Source organism: Nerophis lumbriciformis, linkage group LG12 (genome assembly GCF_033978685.3).
Source record: "Nerophis lumbriciformis linkage group LG12, RoL_Nlum_v2.1, whole genome shotgun sequence".
NCBI classification, from domain to species: domain Eukaryota; kingdom Metazoa; phylum Chordata; class Actinopteri; order Syngnathiformes; family Syngnathidae; genus Nerophis; species Nerophis lumbriciformis.
Genome location: NC_084559.2, coordinates 33,778,146 through 33,793,145, shown reverse-complemented (window position 1 = coordinate 33,793,145; position 15,000 = coordinate 33,778,146). Strand labels below are relative to the sequence as shown.

The window sequence follows — 15,000 nt, the reverse complement described above, 5'->3', positions numbered from 1 at the left end:
ACAATGCCACAGAACTTACCTGGAAAATTTGTAATGCATAACAATCTTGCTCCTTACAGCCTAAATTTCTTTATCACTGCCCTTCCGACTTTTGTTTAAGAACTTACCGTAATGAAGTAGACAGCATTAGGGATGGGTGATATGGCCCGAACGCCATATCGCGATATATATTGCAGCCTTCTGCGATAAGAATATATATCATGATATTTAATTTGGCAGGTAAATGATAATAAAATCATTGCAAAACTGGTTACAAAGGCTCCTAATTTGGCTGCTGACGTATGCTGTACATATTGCTTAATTTGCTGTTGTATTATTTTCTCAAAACTATTAAAATATATTTGCTCATTTACTAGTAATATTTGGGTAATTTCTGTGGTAGTATGGTTCTATCTACACTTCTGTTAAAATGCAAAAAAACCCACTTATTCTTCTGTTGCTTTATACTTTACATTAATTATGGGAGATAATACAAATTTGGGTATCGATACAATACCAAGTAATTACAGGGGCAGTATTGGTCATAACAATGCTGACACCGACACTTTAAATTATTAAGATTAGTGAATGATTACAATTTTTATTACAATTATGATTTAAAAACACGGGATGGCGGTAACAATTTCAGTTAAATATTTAACATTAATTCCTATAAAAGGGTCTGATTTAAATCCTTTCATTTTTGCCCTTTAAGCCCTCCTGTGTACAGATATTTATTTTCTGAGTTTGTAAACAATAACAAAAACATTTTTGATGATAAAGAATATTGATCTAACCACTATAGTATCGATTTGTTAACATTCAAGAGCTCTAGCTTAGCGGTTGACCGTTAATATATTCTATTTACAGTGTGTAGTGCAACATGTTTAGCTATTCTTTGTCCTCCAGTGACAATAGTATATTAACATATAATAGTATTTTTATATAACTTGTCACTTCATTTAATGAACATCTTGGGCATCTTTTACTAAATATAAATTTTTTTACTCTATTTTATCTGTTATTTTACATAACTTGTTACTTAGTTTTTTATTTATCTTTGTATCTAAGTGCTTTTCCTGTATTTTTGGTGCTACCTGCTGCTGGAACTAGAATTTCCCCGAAGGAACTTTCCCAAAGGAATTAATAATTACTTTTATGAAACATAGTTCATGGGTGTCAAACTCTGGCCCGCGGGCCAATTTCACTTGGCCCTTGAGGCGATATCAAATTAACACTAGAGCTGGCCCGCCGATTATATAGAGCGGCGGTGCCGCAGTAACACCGCTAATTCTCATACTTGCCAACCCTCCTGGGAGACTCCCAAATTTTAGTGCCCCTCCCGAAAATCGTCACGTCCACTTTTCATCCAGTCCAACAAGTGCTGGCCCAGTCACGCACACACAAGTGAATGCAAACGCATACTTGATCAACAGCGATACCCAGAACCCTTTGCAGCACTAACTCTTCCGGGACGCTACAAAATACACCCCCCGCTACCACCAAACCCCCGCCCCCTACACACACACACCTTGTAGCGTCCCGGAAGAGTTAGTGCTGCAAAGGGTTCTGGGGATTCTGTTGTGTTTATGTTGTGTTACGGTGCGGATGTTCTCCCGAAATGTGTTTGTCATTCTTGTTTGGTGTCGATTCACAGTGTGGCGTATATTTCTAACAGTGTTAAAGTTGTTTATACGGCCACCCTCAGTGTAACCTGTATCGCTGTTGATCAAGTATGCGTTGCATTCACATGTGTGTGCGTACAGAAGCCGCACATATCTTGTGACTGGGCCGGCACGTTGTTAGAATGGATGAAAAGCAGACGTGACGACAGCTCGTAGAGGATGTTAAAGGCAGTGCCTTTAAGGCACGCCCCCAAGACTGTGGTCCGGGTGGACTACAAGATATAATGACTGATGAACACCTTCGTTCGATAATGAAGGTTGCCTCAGCTCAAAGCCTGAGCCCCGACATTAATGAACTAGCATCCAAGAAAAGATGCCAGGTATCTGGCTTAGCCACATCAGATTAGATCAGTGTGTTGCAAACTGAGCAGTTTAAAGTCCTGAATGGTTGGTTTATTCATTGTTATTTTATTTTCAAAATTATTAGCCTGTGGAAAAAGTTAATGTTGATATTTACCTCAGAAGGCTGCAAATAGAAAAGAGGCATTCAATTTTTATTTAAATTGTATTTGATATGCCATTGATATTTTTTAATTATTATTATTTTTATTTGAAACTCGATTTTGCATGTCACTATGAAGTTATATACGCCTTGCTTGTTCAATATTCAATGCAAAACTTGTTTGGGTCCCTATTAAAAGGTTAATTTGTTCAACCTTGGCCCGCGGCTTTGTTCAGTTTTAAATTTTGGCCCACTCTGTATTTGAGTTTGACACCCCTGACGTAGTTTATTTGCTGCTATGGAGGCAAATATTGCTGATTTAGTGGTGGCTTTGCACTGTGGAGGGACATTAGTCACTAGCGCGAATGCTACACCGCGTTGAGGACGCGGTCGTTTGCTTGACGCTGTTAAAGTTGCAGCACACAGCTGGAATGTGTCAACATGCATTATCTAGATATAATGGTACTGTTAAAAGCTGTATGGTCGGTCAAATTTATAGCATATATATTGTATTGTAGCCAGCATTAAATTAAAATTGTTCATTGAGGATGTTACTGTATTTAATTCACGCCAATGCCGTGGCAGCTTTTACAGAAAGACCAGACCAATCGTCTTGAACTTTGTAAAGGAGTCGGGTAAGAAATGAGCAAGATTTCAGTTTTAACAACATTTTTGGTCAATAGTAGATGTATACCGTATTTTTCGGACTATAAGTCGCAGTTTTTTCATAGTTTGGCCGGGGGTGCGACTTATACTCAGGAGCGACTTATGTGTGAAATTATTAACACATTACCGTAAAATATCAAATAATATTATTTAGCTCATTCACGTAAGAGACTAGACGTATAAGATTTCATGGGATTTAGCGATTAGGAGTGACAGATTGCTTGGTAAACGTATAGCATGTTCTATATGTTATAGTTATTTGAATGACTCTTACCGTAATATGTTACATTAACATACCAGGCACGTTCTCAGTTGGTTATTTATGCGTCATATAACGAACACTTATTCAGCCCGTTGTTCACTATTCTTTATTTATTTTAAATTGCCTTTCAAATGTCTATTCTTGGTGTTAGGTTTTATCAAATAAATGTACCCCAATAATGCGACTTATACTCTAGTGCGACTTATACTGTATGTTTTTTTTCTTCTTTATTATGCATTTTCGGCCGGTGCAACTTAAACTCCGGAGCAACTTATACTCCGAAAAATACGGTATATATTTTGACTCTGAAAGTCAAATGCTCCTCACCTATGTTAGTGTCTTTCCAGTACTGAGCCAGATGTTCCCCCATTGACTTAAGTAAATGGCGATACTCTTTAGCATCAGCAAAGTCTTGCTTATTGTGAGTAGGCTCAAGAACTAAATATGGGACATCTACTACGCCGACAACACCTCCGCAGGCCCTGTGTGAAGCAAGGACATTGTAAAACCTCTTAAGCACAATCATTTGTATTAAATAAAGTCAAGTGTGCGCACTACTCACATGCCTCCCTCAAGCTGAGGGCCGGTCTTCTCGTACATTTTGATAAGACGAGAGCAGTTATACACAAACATCCCATCCAGGTCCCTCTGTTCAATGTTCACTCCAAAAATAAAGTTCAACTCTTTGGGCTCTTTTAACGCTCTGAAATAAAAAATAAGCGACTAAGCCTGTGTTGGTATTCTGATGTTTTTATATTGCAAGACAATGAATATACTGACTGAAGCAGAGGCATGCTGTTGGGATTTTTTTTTTAACTTGCATTCCATAAAAAACACCAGTATAAGTGAAGCGCTAACATTTTGAATATTGTGCAAAAGTTAGTTAATTGCAGCAATTAGATTTGCAAAGTGAAACTAATATCAGCTCATAACAGACAAATAAAATATTTCAAGATTTATTTTTTATATAAGTTTAATTAGTATGGCTTACAGCCTGTGAAAATCTTGAATTGAAAATCACAGAAAATTTGGGGTTTTCAAAAACTAAGTTACGATCATCAAAATTGTAACAAATTAAGTATTGACATATCTCACTTTGCATGTAAGACATTTATATGACATATTAGTTTCACATTTGAAGTTGAACTGCTAACATTAATGAACTTTTGCACTATTAAAATGTTTTGAGTTCCACCCGTAAGTAAGATCTACTGTGTATATAGTTTCTATCATACTTTTGTTTGGCCTCTAGAATTATTTTCTTCATGTCAGCGTCCCGTCTGAGCATCATGGCCGAATCCTGAACCTTCCTCAGGATAGTCTGAAAGACAAGAAACGGGGAGGGATACGCTAGCTCTCAATAACCCTGAGCAGTTAAAATGTACCTTAAAGAGATCAGGCGTTTACCCGAGAGTCTTTTGACACATCCTCTCCAAGTCTAGCCTCCATTGCCAAACGCTTGCTCTCAGATTCTCTGGCTTTGTCCTCCGCTTGAATTGTTGGAAGAATGACCAATTTAATTTATGAATGTTAAAAAGGCCAATAAGGGATGATAAAGGTGGATGTGTATCACTCATTTACCAAGTTTAGCGAGATGATCTGCTTTCTTGACTTCTTGCTCGGCACGTGTTTTAAAACGAGTTGATGAGTACTTATAAACTCTGCAAAAGGAGAAAGAACGTCAATGAACGCCTGTCGCAGGATTGTTAATGTTATAATACACATCTTGCGACATTACCTTGGTTTGTAAAGACAGCAGGACAACCTTTTGGTCCTCACTTTATGTCCCTGTATAAAAATCCTCATGCGAGGGTCGATGTACAACACAGCTGCGTATGCTCTGAACGACCTCCTCTCTGGTTTCCTGTAAGCGAGTGGGTGGCGCAGCAATTGTTGTTTGCTCAAGGTGTGATATTTTGTTCAACTTGAATTAAAATATAATTGCTCTGTGCTCACACTCCTTCTGTAGGTGTTCCAGCCATCAGTATGTCCTGATGATCCGTCTCTACATCCAGCTCTGGTTCTCTGTTGTCCATAAGCTTCAGATTATAGATGATCACCAATGTTCCTTCACACGTACCACAAATTAGGCAATCACAATGGGTCAAGCATCTCAGAAGGATAAATATACAGTAGTACCTCAACGTTTGAGCTTAATTGGTCCTGTCGTGGCGCTTTTAACTCAAAACACTTGTATTTTCAAATCAATGTCTCCCATTGAAATTTATTTTTGGATATTAAAAAAACATACATTATGTATTGTTTTCATTTCTACGTGTTTTCCTTGTGAAGTAGTTGTTTCTATAACTGTACTTTACTGTAATGTTTTTTATTATTTCTTCTGCTAAAATCAATTTAATTGGGGCTTGCGCCCACCAAAAACTACACACTTAACATGCCCTTTAAAAAAAAAACTTTGAAATGACAAATATTGTATCAAAATAATACTTTAGAAAGTACTGCTACCAGCTACTGTAGTTTAAAAAAATAAATAAAAATAAAGTAGTAACATGCAGCATTTTATCTTGGAGAGTGGACTTCTACGGTATCTCCATCCAGCTGCTTCTTTGTCAAACACACCATTAGCAGCTTTTCAATAATTTAACGGATAATTGTCCACCATCTAGATATAATTTGAAAATCCTTGGTTGGTGTTATCTACTCAATCTGCTTCAGTATGGTGCAGACTCGCAGCAACATGCTCAAATTGCCTTACCAAGTGAACTACACGGTCAGTCATGTTTTTGATACCTACAATGAATTTAGTCTTTTCTGATGTAATAAAATGTTGGATACATTATAAGATTAATGCATTATGGCGTGAGCTTGCACGTAGTTTTGGATGCCTCTGTTTGCGGGATTTTGGGGTCCGGCAGCTATGTTGTGACGTCACTACAAGGTGGAAGCACTTATTTGGACATGAATGGTGCGTTCCAGTTGTACCGTATTTTTCGGACTATAAGTCGCAGTTTTTTTCATAGTTTGGCCAGGGGTGCGACTTATACTCAGGAGCGACTTATGTGTGAAATTATTAACACATTACCGTAAAATATCAAATAATATTATTTAGCTCATTCACGTAAGGGACTAGACGTATAAGATTTCATCGTATTTAGCGATTAGGAGTGACAGGTTGTTTGGTAAACGTATAGCATGTTCTACATGTTATAGTTATTTGAATGACTCTTACCATGTTACGTTAACATACCAGGCACGTTCTCAGTTGGTTATTTATGCGTCATATAACATACACTTATTCAGCCTGTGGTTCACTATTCTTTATTTATTTTAAATTGCCTTTCAAATGTCTATTCTTGGTGTTGGGTTTTATCAAATAAATTTCCCCCAAAAATGCGACCTATACTCCAGTGCAACTTATATATGTTTTTTTCCTTCTTTATTATGCATTTTCGGCCGGTGCGACTTATACTCCGGAGCGACTTATACTCCGAAAAATACGGTACTGGGAAGTTGGAATTTCCCCTCCAGGTCGGGTTTCCTACGCAGAAGGCAGAGTATTCACTACTCCTGCGTTGGCTTCAAAATGGCAAATAATAATAGAGGCTTCCAAAATATCTTTTAGCACTTATGACTAGTTTTTTTTTGCACTAAATTATCTGGATACGATGAATTGTCGGACATTTATAGCATATATAGAAATGTTACTGTAGTACCGGTACAATGCTTCTCAATTATTTTCTGTTGCACCCCTATAGAAAGAAGAAAATATTAAGCACACCCCCCACTTCTGTTTAGCTTCTGTTGTATAGTAGATTTGACAGTAGTTGCAGTTTTGAGACACAAGATGGCAGTAGTATATATATAAACTCGTAGTTTGGGAAGCTACGAGTTAGACCGAGATCTTGGAAGTGCGAGGATGTTGCTGCACTGTCTGCATTAAAACCAACCAAACACATTTTTGTTCTTGTTATTGATATATCGTATCTTTATATATCAAGATACGACAGTTTCTCTTATCACTCCATGCAGAGAATCAACAGCGACACAAGATGGTGCAAGCAAATATGATAGTTGATACTGTTACCCGATTGCCAGTTAGCATGTCCCTTCCATTGCTCAGTGATCCCTTCCTGTTTGTTCATGCAATGAATTTTACTTCGTAACTTCCGGTTTCTTTCAACCAAAATATCTAACAATTTATCGAAAGCATTTTATTTTGATATCGATCAAATGTCTATCGTGAAATAAAATGACACCATTTTATCGCCCTACCCCTAAAGGTATCCTTATAAACATTAAAGAAAACAAACAAAACTTTTTTTTCTTAGATCAACAAAGAATAACTTTTTAAAATTCTGTGACTGTAAAATAAAAGATTAAAAGTGCATATTGATTTCCGACATCGTAACTGGAAGGCTCATAATTCTGCTGTGACATCATTCTCAGCTCCGACTTTCAACTTCCGAGGTTAATGGAATGTACCATAAATTAAGCTCTGAGCTAAAGGAGGCAGAGCTCCTCTCCGTCTGCTTCATGCCATGAGGAAACACAAAACATTGTAAGATAATATTGTTTTAATCTAATCGTGGCATGAACATAACACCGACTTGCGACATGCAGTGACAACTGTTACATGAATGCTTCTAAAAGCAGCTTTTTCAAAGCACTCTCTGAAGCGATCAGTTTGTACAAGTGTACCTAATGTTGTTGCCGGAGAATCTATACAAAGTTTACTAAGTTAGTTTTCGACCGTGAATGGAAAAATAATTGTGGTAACGATTTGAAGATATATATGTTTTTTTTTTACCAAGTGTACATCTTTAGAAGATAAATTATGAATCTTTAAGAGAAGGTGGGGCATCGTTTCATTTGCAATCAGGGAACGCCTCCAGAATCGAACAGCTTTCAGACAAAAGAAAATGGAGTATAAAGGTGACTGTGGACCGAAATGTACACCAAAGCAGATCCAATACATATTATCGAGACCACAAAGAAGAGTTTAAAATGTAATTATAATCGTCATAGGTCCCCTTTCACTCAAGGAATATCATCCGCTTCTTCTCAGCACTGTTTCTCACCCAATTTCTTTCTTTGCATGGTTGGAGAAACAAATTTAGGTTGATCTCTTATTATAAACTAATGTTAGATAGTAAGACCAGCTGTATTAGCCAATTTTACGTATGTTCACTGTGACATTTACTACGCCAACTAATGGCGAGGGTGATTGTAACTCAAATTTTTGCTTGTCTCTTAAAGTACCAGTATAATGAAAAAAAACATGTGATGCTGAATTGTGTTTCATTGTATCCAATAAACCATATCCAATTGTATTTCCAATCTGCAAAGTATGTAAAAATATCCTCTAAACATCACAAATTGCCACAATTTCAGACAGAGATTGTGAATATTCCGCTCAGAATGTACATTTCTGTAGATTCAGTGTCGGATGACATCACGGTGGAAATTCATCTGCACTTTGCCCATATCAGCAGATCAGTCATAACAGAAATACGCAGAAATTGAAAAGATATGTGCTGTCTATCATTCACAACCCCTATGTACGACAAGAACACATGTTTTTCTTTTTTTATGTACTCTAAATCATGAATAAATAAATAACTAAAAAGTCAGCTAACAATTGAGTCAACGGGGGCCCTTTATTCCGCCCACAAAGCCATCTAAATAACAAACTAAAAACCTTTCTTTTTACATATTGTGACCTGAATATTAACCAAATAAACACAATATTGTTATTATAAGCACTGACGCAGACAAACAGAGAAGTAGCTAGTTAATCACAGAGAAGTAGCTAGTTAATGCTGCTGTACTTTGGGCCGGTTGGTGTCCTGCTGCTGCATTGCGTCTTGGCTCGTCAAAGTTATTCTAGATTATAAATCATGCCTCTTATCTGGATAAGAGAATTTAGCCATAATTCGAGAAGTTGTTCATCTGTGACATTCAATTTAGTTTGTATTTCTTGTTTAGCCCTTAACAATACTGCTACAAGTACATGATGCTATAGTGTTTTACTAAAGTTGGATCTGTTTAGCGCACAGCTTTTAAAACTTGTAGTTCATCCTCCTTATATTCAGGCTAAAAAATATAAGGTTCTGGATAGGCATGTAACGGTATCAAATCTCACGGTACAATATTATTTTGGTATTAAGGCCACGGTATGATATTATTGTGGTATATGTCCTAAAAAAAGAAAGCTTAAAAATGTTATATTGTGTAAAATGAAATCACAGGAATGTTTAGGATAAACATACTTACTGAACAAAAACAATGTTAAACTGTTCTAATCATATGTATTACTACCAACATCAATTTTTAAGTGCAAAGAATTGTGCAGGGACGTCCACTGTTTTAAGCAAATATATATAAAACAAACTTACAGTTGCATGTCTTTAAAGTGACAATGTAAACATCCAGTGTAAAATAATATTGTTAACTTCAGTGTCTTTCAACTTTACTTTCTGACAAGCAGTGTCCTCTATAGTGAACATGTTTGTATAAATCTGAAAAATGCTGATTCTCAGAAAAGTTAAACATTTTAACTTTTAACAATGTAAATACCTCACAAACTGATATTTGGCTTCAAAAATATTTTCTGGGTGACTGTTTATGAGGTGGCGTTTTGTCCAAGGTGTACACTGCCTTCCGCCTGAGTGCAGCTGGATAGGCTCCAGCCCGCACGATACATCGAGAGAACCAAGTAGTGGAAAAATAGATGGATGGATTGAGGATTGATCAAGTAGTTATTCAGTTTCCTCATATTTACTCCGTTTAACTTTTTTTTTAGGTTACTATCTCCATGCTGTGCAACGTGACAGGCTGGTTCTGTGTCTGTCGCCTTGGAAACACTGGAGACGAAAGCATTGCTTTGCAGAACTCACTTTCTTACCTCTGGCAATGAGGTTATATTTTCGTCAGGGTTTGTTAGCAGCATAAGTCAAAATTGTTGTGGATAGATTTTGGTGATATTTTTCAGGAAATATCCCAAAAAACAATTCCTCTCATCAACTACGAACATACTACTCTTTCTGCTTACAGCATTCCATGCCCCCACTTTGGCGCACCACGCTGCTCAAAGGATTCGGTTTATTTTCAGAACTACACTTCAAGTTTGTGTTTGACACCGTCAGGCGTCACAGCATTATTGTGAGGACTTTGAAACCGAAATACCGCGGTATCTACTGTACTGTTACAATCCTAGTTCTAGATCATAATTTGCCACAAAGTGATCGTTCTTGGCTCTCACAAAGTCTGCTTGAATAGCATTGTTGTTGATGGTAAAGGGATCTGTGGTTCCCACCTCTACGTCACAGAGCAGGTGACTGGCCTGCTCATTATCTCTCAAAATGGCTCGGGAATCTCAGACATATTTTGATCATACCTAATTACGCGCAAACTTTGTAAGTCTTCCAGTGTAATAAATCAGATATATATATGATAATAGCTTCAACATAGAGGCAACTTTTTCATTATGCTGGTACTTTAAAGTATAACAATTAGTCAAAAGACAGCTTTATCTCAAAATACTCTTAAGTTGAGGTACCACTGTACAAAGAAAATGACACATTTGAAGGCGACATGTACAGTTGAGGGTTGCCACACATAGGCATGTGCTTACCGCTGCTACTTTCAATTTTGCTGAACTGCTCCATCAATTCTTGTTGGCTTTTAAAAGGAGAGTATTTGAAAATCAGCTCGGTCTCAGTGGCGTACTTCTCTGGGTCAGACGTCAATGGCTCTTTAGTCACTAAATCCCAGGAAGGTAGAGGCACTATTACCTGAAGATGACAGGATGGGAACATTTTACAACACAATAGGGTCCTTAATGTTAAAAATCAAATCAAATGTATAACAGATCCATTATTCATAGAGTATCAATATAAACCACACACTTTCAGGCAGAATATATTTGGTTGCAGGTAATTAAATGTCAAGCAACAACCAACCTCATCGAGTCCTTCTTCTTCATGAAAAGTCCTCGACAGAAAAAGGCAGGTTAGATTGTTGCCCTTTTTTGTAAACAGGATGAAATCTTTCCCAATACGCATGGATCCCCTGTCAAAGAATACAATCAAAAAAAGTTTCAATAAATAAATGTGCCAAAAACATATACGTGCCAGCCACATTATTTCACAATCACAAAAGACCTGAGGAGCTTACGATTTCAGCCCATTTCCATATTGGCCAATCTGAGTTGAGTCTGGGGACCGTTTGCTTGACTTTCCAAACTGGATCACATGCGTTGCATCGCCTAATTAGGAAAACACATAAATCATATTCAAATTTTAACACATATAAGAAGAACATCTGCCTGAGACTCAAATATTAAATCCACATTAAACACAATAAGGAACTAAAATAGGGCTGTCAAACGATTCAAATATTTCATCGCAATTTGCATTTTGTCCATAGTTAACTTGTCATTAATCGCAATTAATCACATTTCTTTTCTTTAATAAATGACAGATCATATTCAAGTTTTTAATACTATAAACATGTGTATGCTTTATGAAAATGTTTGCATGCAGCTCAGCACAAAATTTCAAGGCTCACACTAGCCCACTTTAGAACATGATTGACATATTACATTAAAATAATGTAATAACATCCTATAGTGTTAAGTCTCTTTTCAATTTGTAATTATGTGTATTTTCCTAAAATATACTTTCCAATTCGTCCAAATTAGGTTTTCTTCACATTGTAGAATAATTTGAACAGAGTAGAGTTTAAGTGCAAATTTTCAGGGATCTAAATGAAATTTTACCTAAGCTCAACTGCACCAGTGCACATTAATCGATGTGTCAGCAAAAATAGCTTCAACATAAATACCCTGGAATTAGCACAAAAGCTAAATTGCATCCATCCGTCCTAAAGCAGGTAGAAAAACACAGACACACAGTATGACACATAGACAATACGGACACACTAGACAAATAATAACACCACAGGTACAAATAATCAGAGTTTTAAAAGTTTGGCACGTTTTCCTTTTTTTTAATTCTCGCCTTTTCAACGCTATCCAAGCTCTTTTTACTTCCCATTTGCTTGTTTTACTTGATCTCACAAGCAGCGCATGAGCCCAAATAGTACCTTCCTGCTTGTGACTGGGATGCCAGTGCATTTTCCAGTACTTACGCTGTGGATCGACGGTCACACATGACTCTCACACGTTAAACATAGTGCCGTTAAAGGGAATTATCGTTAACTCGTTATTAGCGCGTTGACTTTGACAGCCCTAAACTAAACATGACCCGATGGCCATGTCCACATTAACACGGGTAGTTTCAAAAACGCAAATCCGGGGTTAAAACGATCTCCCTCTATTTGAGTGTAGTTTTGAAACAGTCTCTGTCTACACACAAATGCATATACCAGCTGTCATGCACATTTTGTCCAATCAGAAACCCGGAAAAGCAGCAAAAGCTGACTTGGTGGCATTACCTCTGTTATTATGTTTGATTTAATATACTAAACGTTAGGGCTGGGCAATATATCGAGTTTGTAAGATATATCGATATATTTTTAAACAAGATATGAATTAAGAAAATATCGTAATATCGATATAATTTTTTTCACATTAAAATGACCAAAAACCGCTTATTTGTTGTGTTCCTTGTTCGCCCTGCTTCCCACTCCCTCGCAACACTCCAAGTGCTATTAAACCCCTCCCCTTCCTCCTTCCAAGACGTGCTTGCACTATCTCACCCACTGCCCTGACCCACAACAACAACACAAAATATACTGGAAAGATCAATGATTGGTTGGTTTACGTATAAGAAAATCCATGATTGGTTGGTTGGTTGGTTTAAAATGAGTCACGATTGGTTAAGAGTAGGGCAAAACCTTACGGACGGGCCAATCAGAGCCAAGATAGGGCGGGTCATCCAACCAGGAAAGGAAATCACAAAGAGGAGCACATCCCAAATGACGACGAGAAAGTCGGAGAAGAGAAGAGAGAATTTTCAAGCGAAATGTACGCCGAAGTGAGGAAGATCATAACCGCACTATTAAGTAAAGTCACTTACTTTGCGCTGACCACTTTTAGTCGGACCACAGAACCGTACGTGACAGTCCATTACATCGTCGACTGGGAATTAAAAAGTGCCTGCCTGCAAATTAATTTTTTATCTGAGTTTGATACATGTTGTATTATTTGCACAACTATGTTATTTATTTTATACAGAAACAATATTTTTCTCTTGTATTTATGTTATGTAATTCTGTACTACTTAAACAGTTTATTTTCTGTGCTGTAAGTACCCATCTTGACAAACTGGGTTAATAAAAGTTACAAACGTTTACAGTACATTTGTCATTCACTTCAATTTCAGTGAATATCGCTCAAAAATGAATATCCTTATATGTATATTTTAACCAAAAAATATATCGAGATATATATCGAATATCAAGTTTAAGCAAAAATATATCGAGATATACTTTTTCGTCCATATCGCCCAGCCTTGCTAAATGTACAATTACAATTAAATTATCTTTGAAACCAGCCTGAAATTGCACAAAGCCTCTGGAACTTTTTTTAAGTGCCTAAAGCATGCCTGTGTTGCTGAAACCCAACATTTGAGGAATTATAACATGTTTTTTGAGGAATTATAACATGTTTAATCAGCAACATGATGATATATATGGGCATGTGTGGTGAAGTGTACATTATTTCTAAAATCAGTGCACCCTAACAAGGAGCCAAGGAAACCACTTCAATGTTTAAGTCCCTAAAGCAGACGGATGTGTGTCTGTCCCATGGAATTATAACACATTTAATCATCAATATAGTGGTACATGTGCAATGAAGTGTACGGTATATTGTTTTTAACATCAGTACACACTAACAAGGAGGAAGGATACATCATTGGTTTATTTTAGTCACTCAGGCGCATTATACCCGCACACACAGTAGCGCCCAGCTCCATCTACACAAATGAAACACACGCAAGTTGACTTCATGATCAGTTGTAAAAACATGAGATAATGTTGCACCTTTCTTATGACACAAAGCTAAAAGTCTTGCTTGTCAAAGTTGTTCCATCAGCTGGAAGTCTGACAACGATCATATCCCAAACAGTTGACTGTCATTGACGTCTGGCAAGAGTGTCGGAAAGCCCAGTTTGGTGCCTCTTCTTTTATCAATGTATAGTGAAAATGGCAGCATGTTCACATTCAAACATACAATAAGTCTTCTTAGTGTGTGAAAGCCAGCAAGGCAGGGTTGTTGAGCGTGACGTCATCAGATGAGTACTAGTCTCCGTTTGAGCCGTGTGCACGCATATGCTGAGGGGAGAGTTTTGGAACTCTTCACCTTGGCCAGCGTTTGCAAAACTGCGTTTTTAAGGACAAAAGTATGTGTGGACAAGAGGCCTAAATGCAGAAATAAGTATACGTTTATTAAGTATCCGTGTTTGTATGGACTAGGCCTAAAGGTCTGAGATGCTATTGTGACACCTACTTGAGTCCATTCCAATGCCGTCGTCGAGAAAACACAGCATGTAGCCGCCCCGCAGCTCTGGCTTTTTCTCTGTTAACAGAGTATAAAGGTGTCAAGTAGCTGAAATGTCAATTGTTAGTGTATTCTTTGTTGAAATATACCTGTGTAAATGTCAATTCTTGTGGCGTTGGCATCTCTGCAAAACGAAAACAATCATGTGATTACAAAACAAACATTTTAGTGCTTAATATCAGCTATAAAATCAACACACACACCTGGAATTGTCCACAAGCTCTGCTAGAGCTCCAAATAAGAACTCATGGGTTGTCCTGAAACCAAATACCATTCAGGTTATTCAGTCAATAAAAGACACACTAAGCATTAGTTATAGGGGGGAGAGTAATCAGGAGGGATACAGCGTCATACTATGAGATGTTTTAAACATAACTCATATAATCTCAATTTAAACCACTAGCACAACTCATGTAACCTGACTCTCGCCAGATCCTTGTAGTTTGCTGAGCTCCACACAAGGATCTGGGACTCCTCAATA

At 37.2% G+C, this 15,000-nt stretch overlaps 1 protein-coding gene across 3 annotated transcripts in view; it reads right to left on the bottom strand.

Moving 5' to 3' along the window:
* The window catches only part of morc2 (MORC family CW-type zinc finger 2), a 32,576-nt gene that overhangs the window by 15,931 nt on the left and 1,645 nt on the right, over nt 1-15,000 (bottom strand). For all 3 annotated transcript variants that reach the window (XM_061986434.1, XM_061986436.1, XM_061986435.1), the window contains exons 3-15: nt 14,723-14,776; nt 14,609-14,643; nt 14,469-14,537; nt 11,171-11,261; nt 10,957-11,065; nt 10,629-10,788; nt 4,991-5,102; nt 4,773-4,898; nt 4,616-4,695; nt 4,442-4,524; nt 4,270-4,355; nt 3,597-3,737; nt 3,362-3,516 (exon numbers count right to left, since the gene is read on the bottom strand). In XM_061986434.1, the coding sequence (XP_061842418.1) occupies nt 3,362-3,516; nt 3,597-3,737; nt 4,270-4,355; nt 4,442-4,524; nt 4,616-4,695; nt 4,773-4,898; nt 4,991-5,102; nt 10,629-10,788; nt 10,957-11,065; nt 11,171-11,261; nt 14,469-14,537; nt 14,609-14,643; nt 14,723-14,776 (1,301 nt within the window). The remainder of the gene's footprint in view (nt 1-3,361; nt 3,517-3,596; nt 3,738-4,269; nt 4,356-4,441; nt 4,525-4,615; nt 4,696-4,772; nt 4,899-4,990; nt 5,103-10,628; nt 10,789-10,956; nt 11,066-11,170; nt 11,262-14,468; nt 14,538-14,608; nt 14,644-14,722; nt 14,777-15,000) is intronic.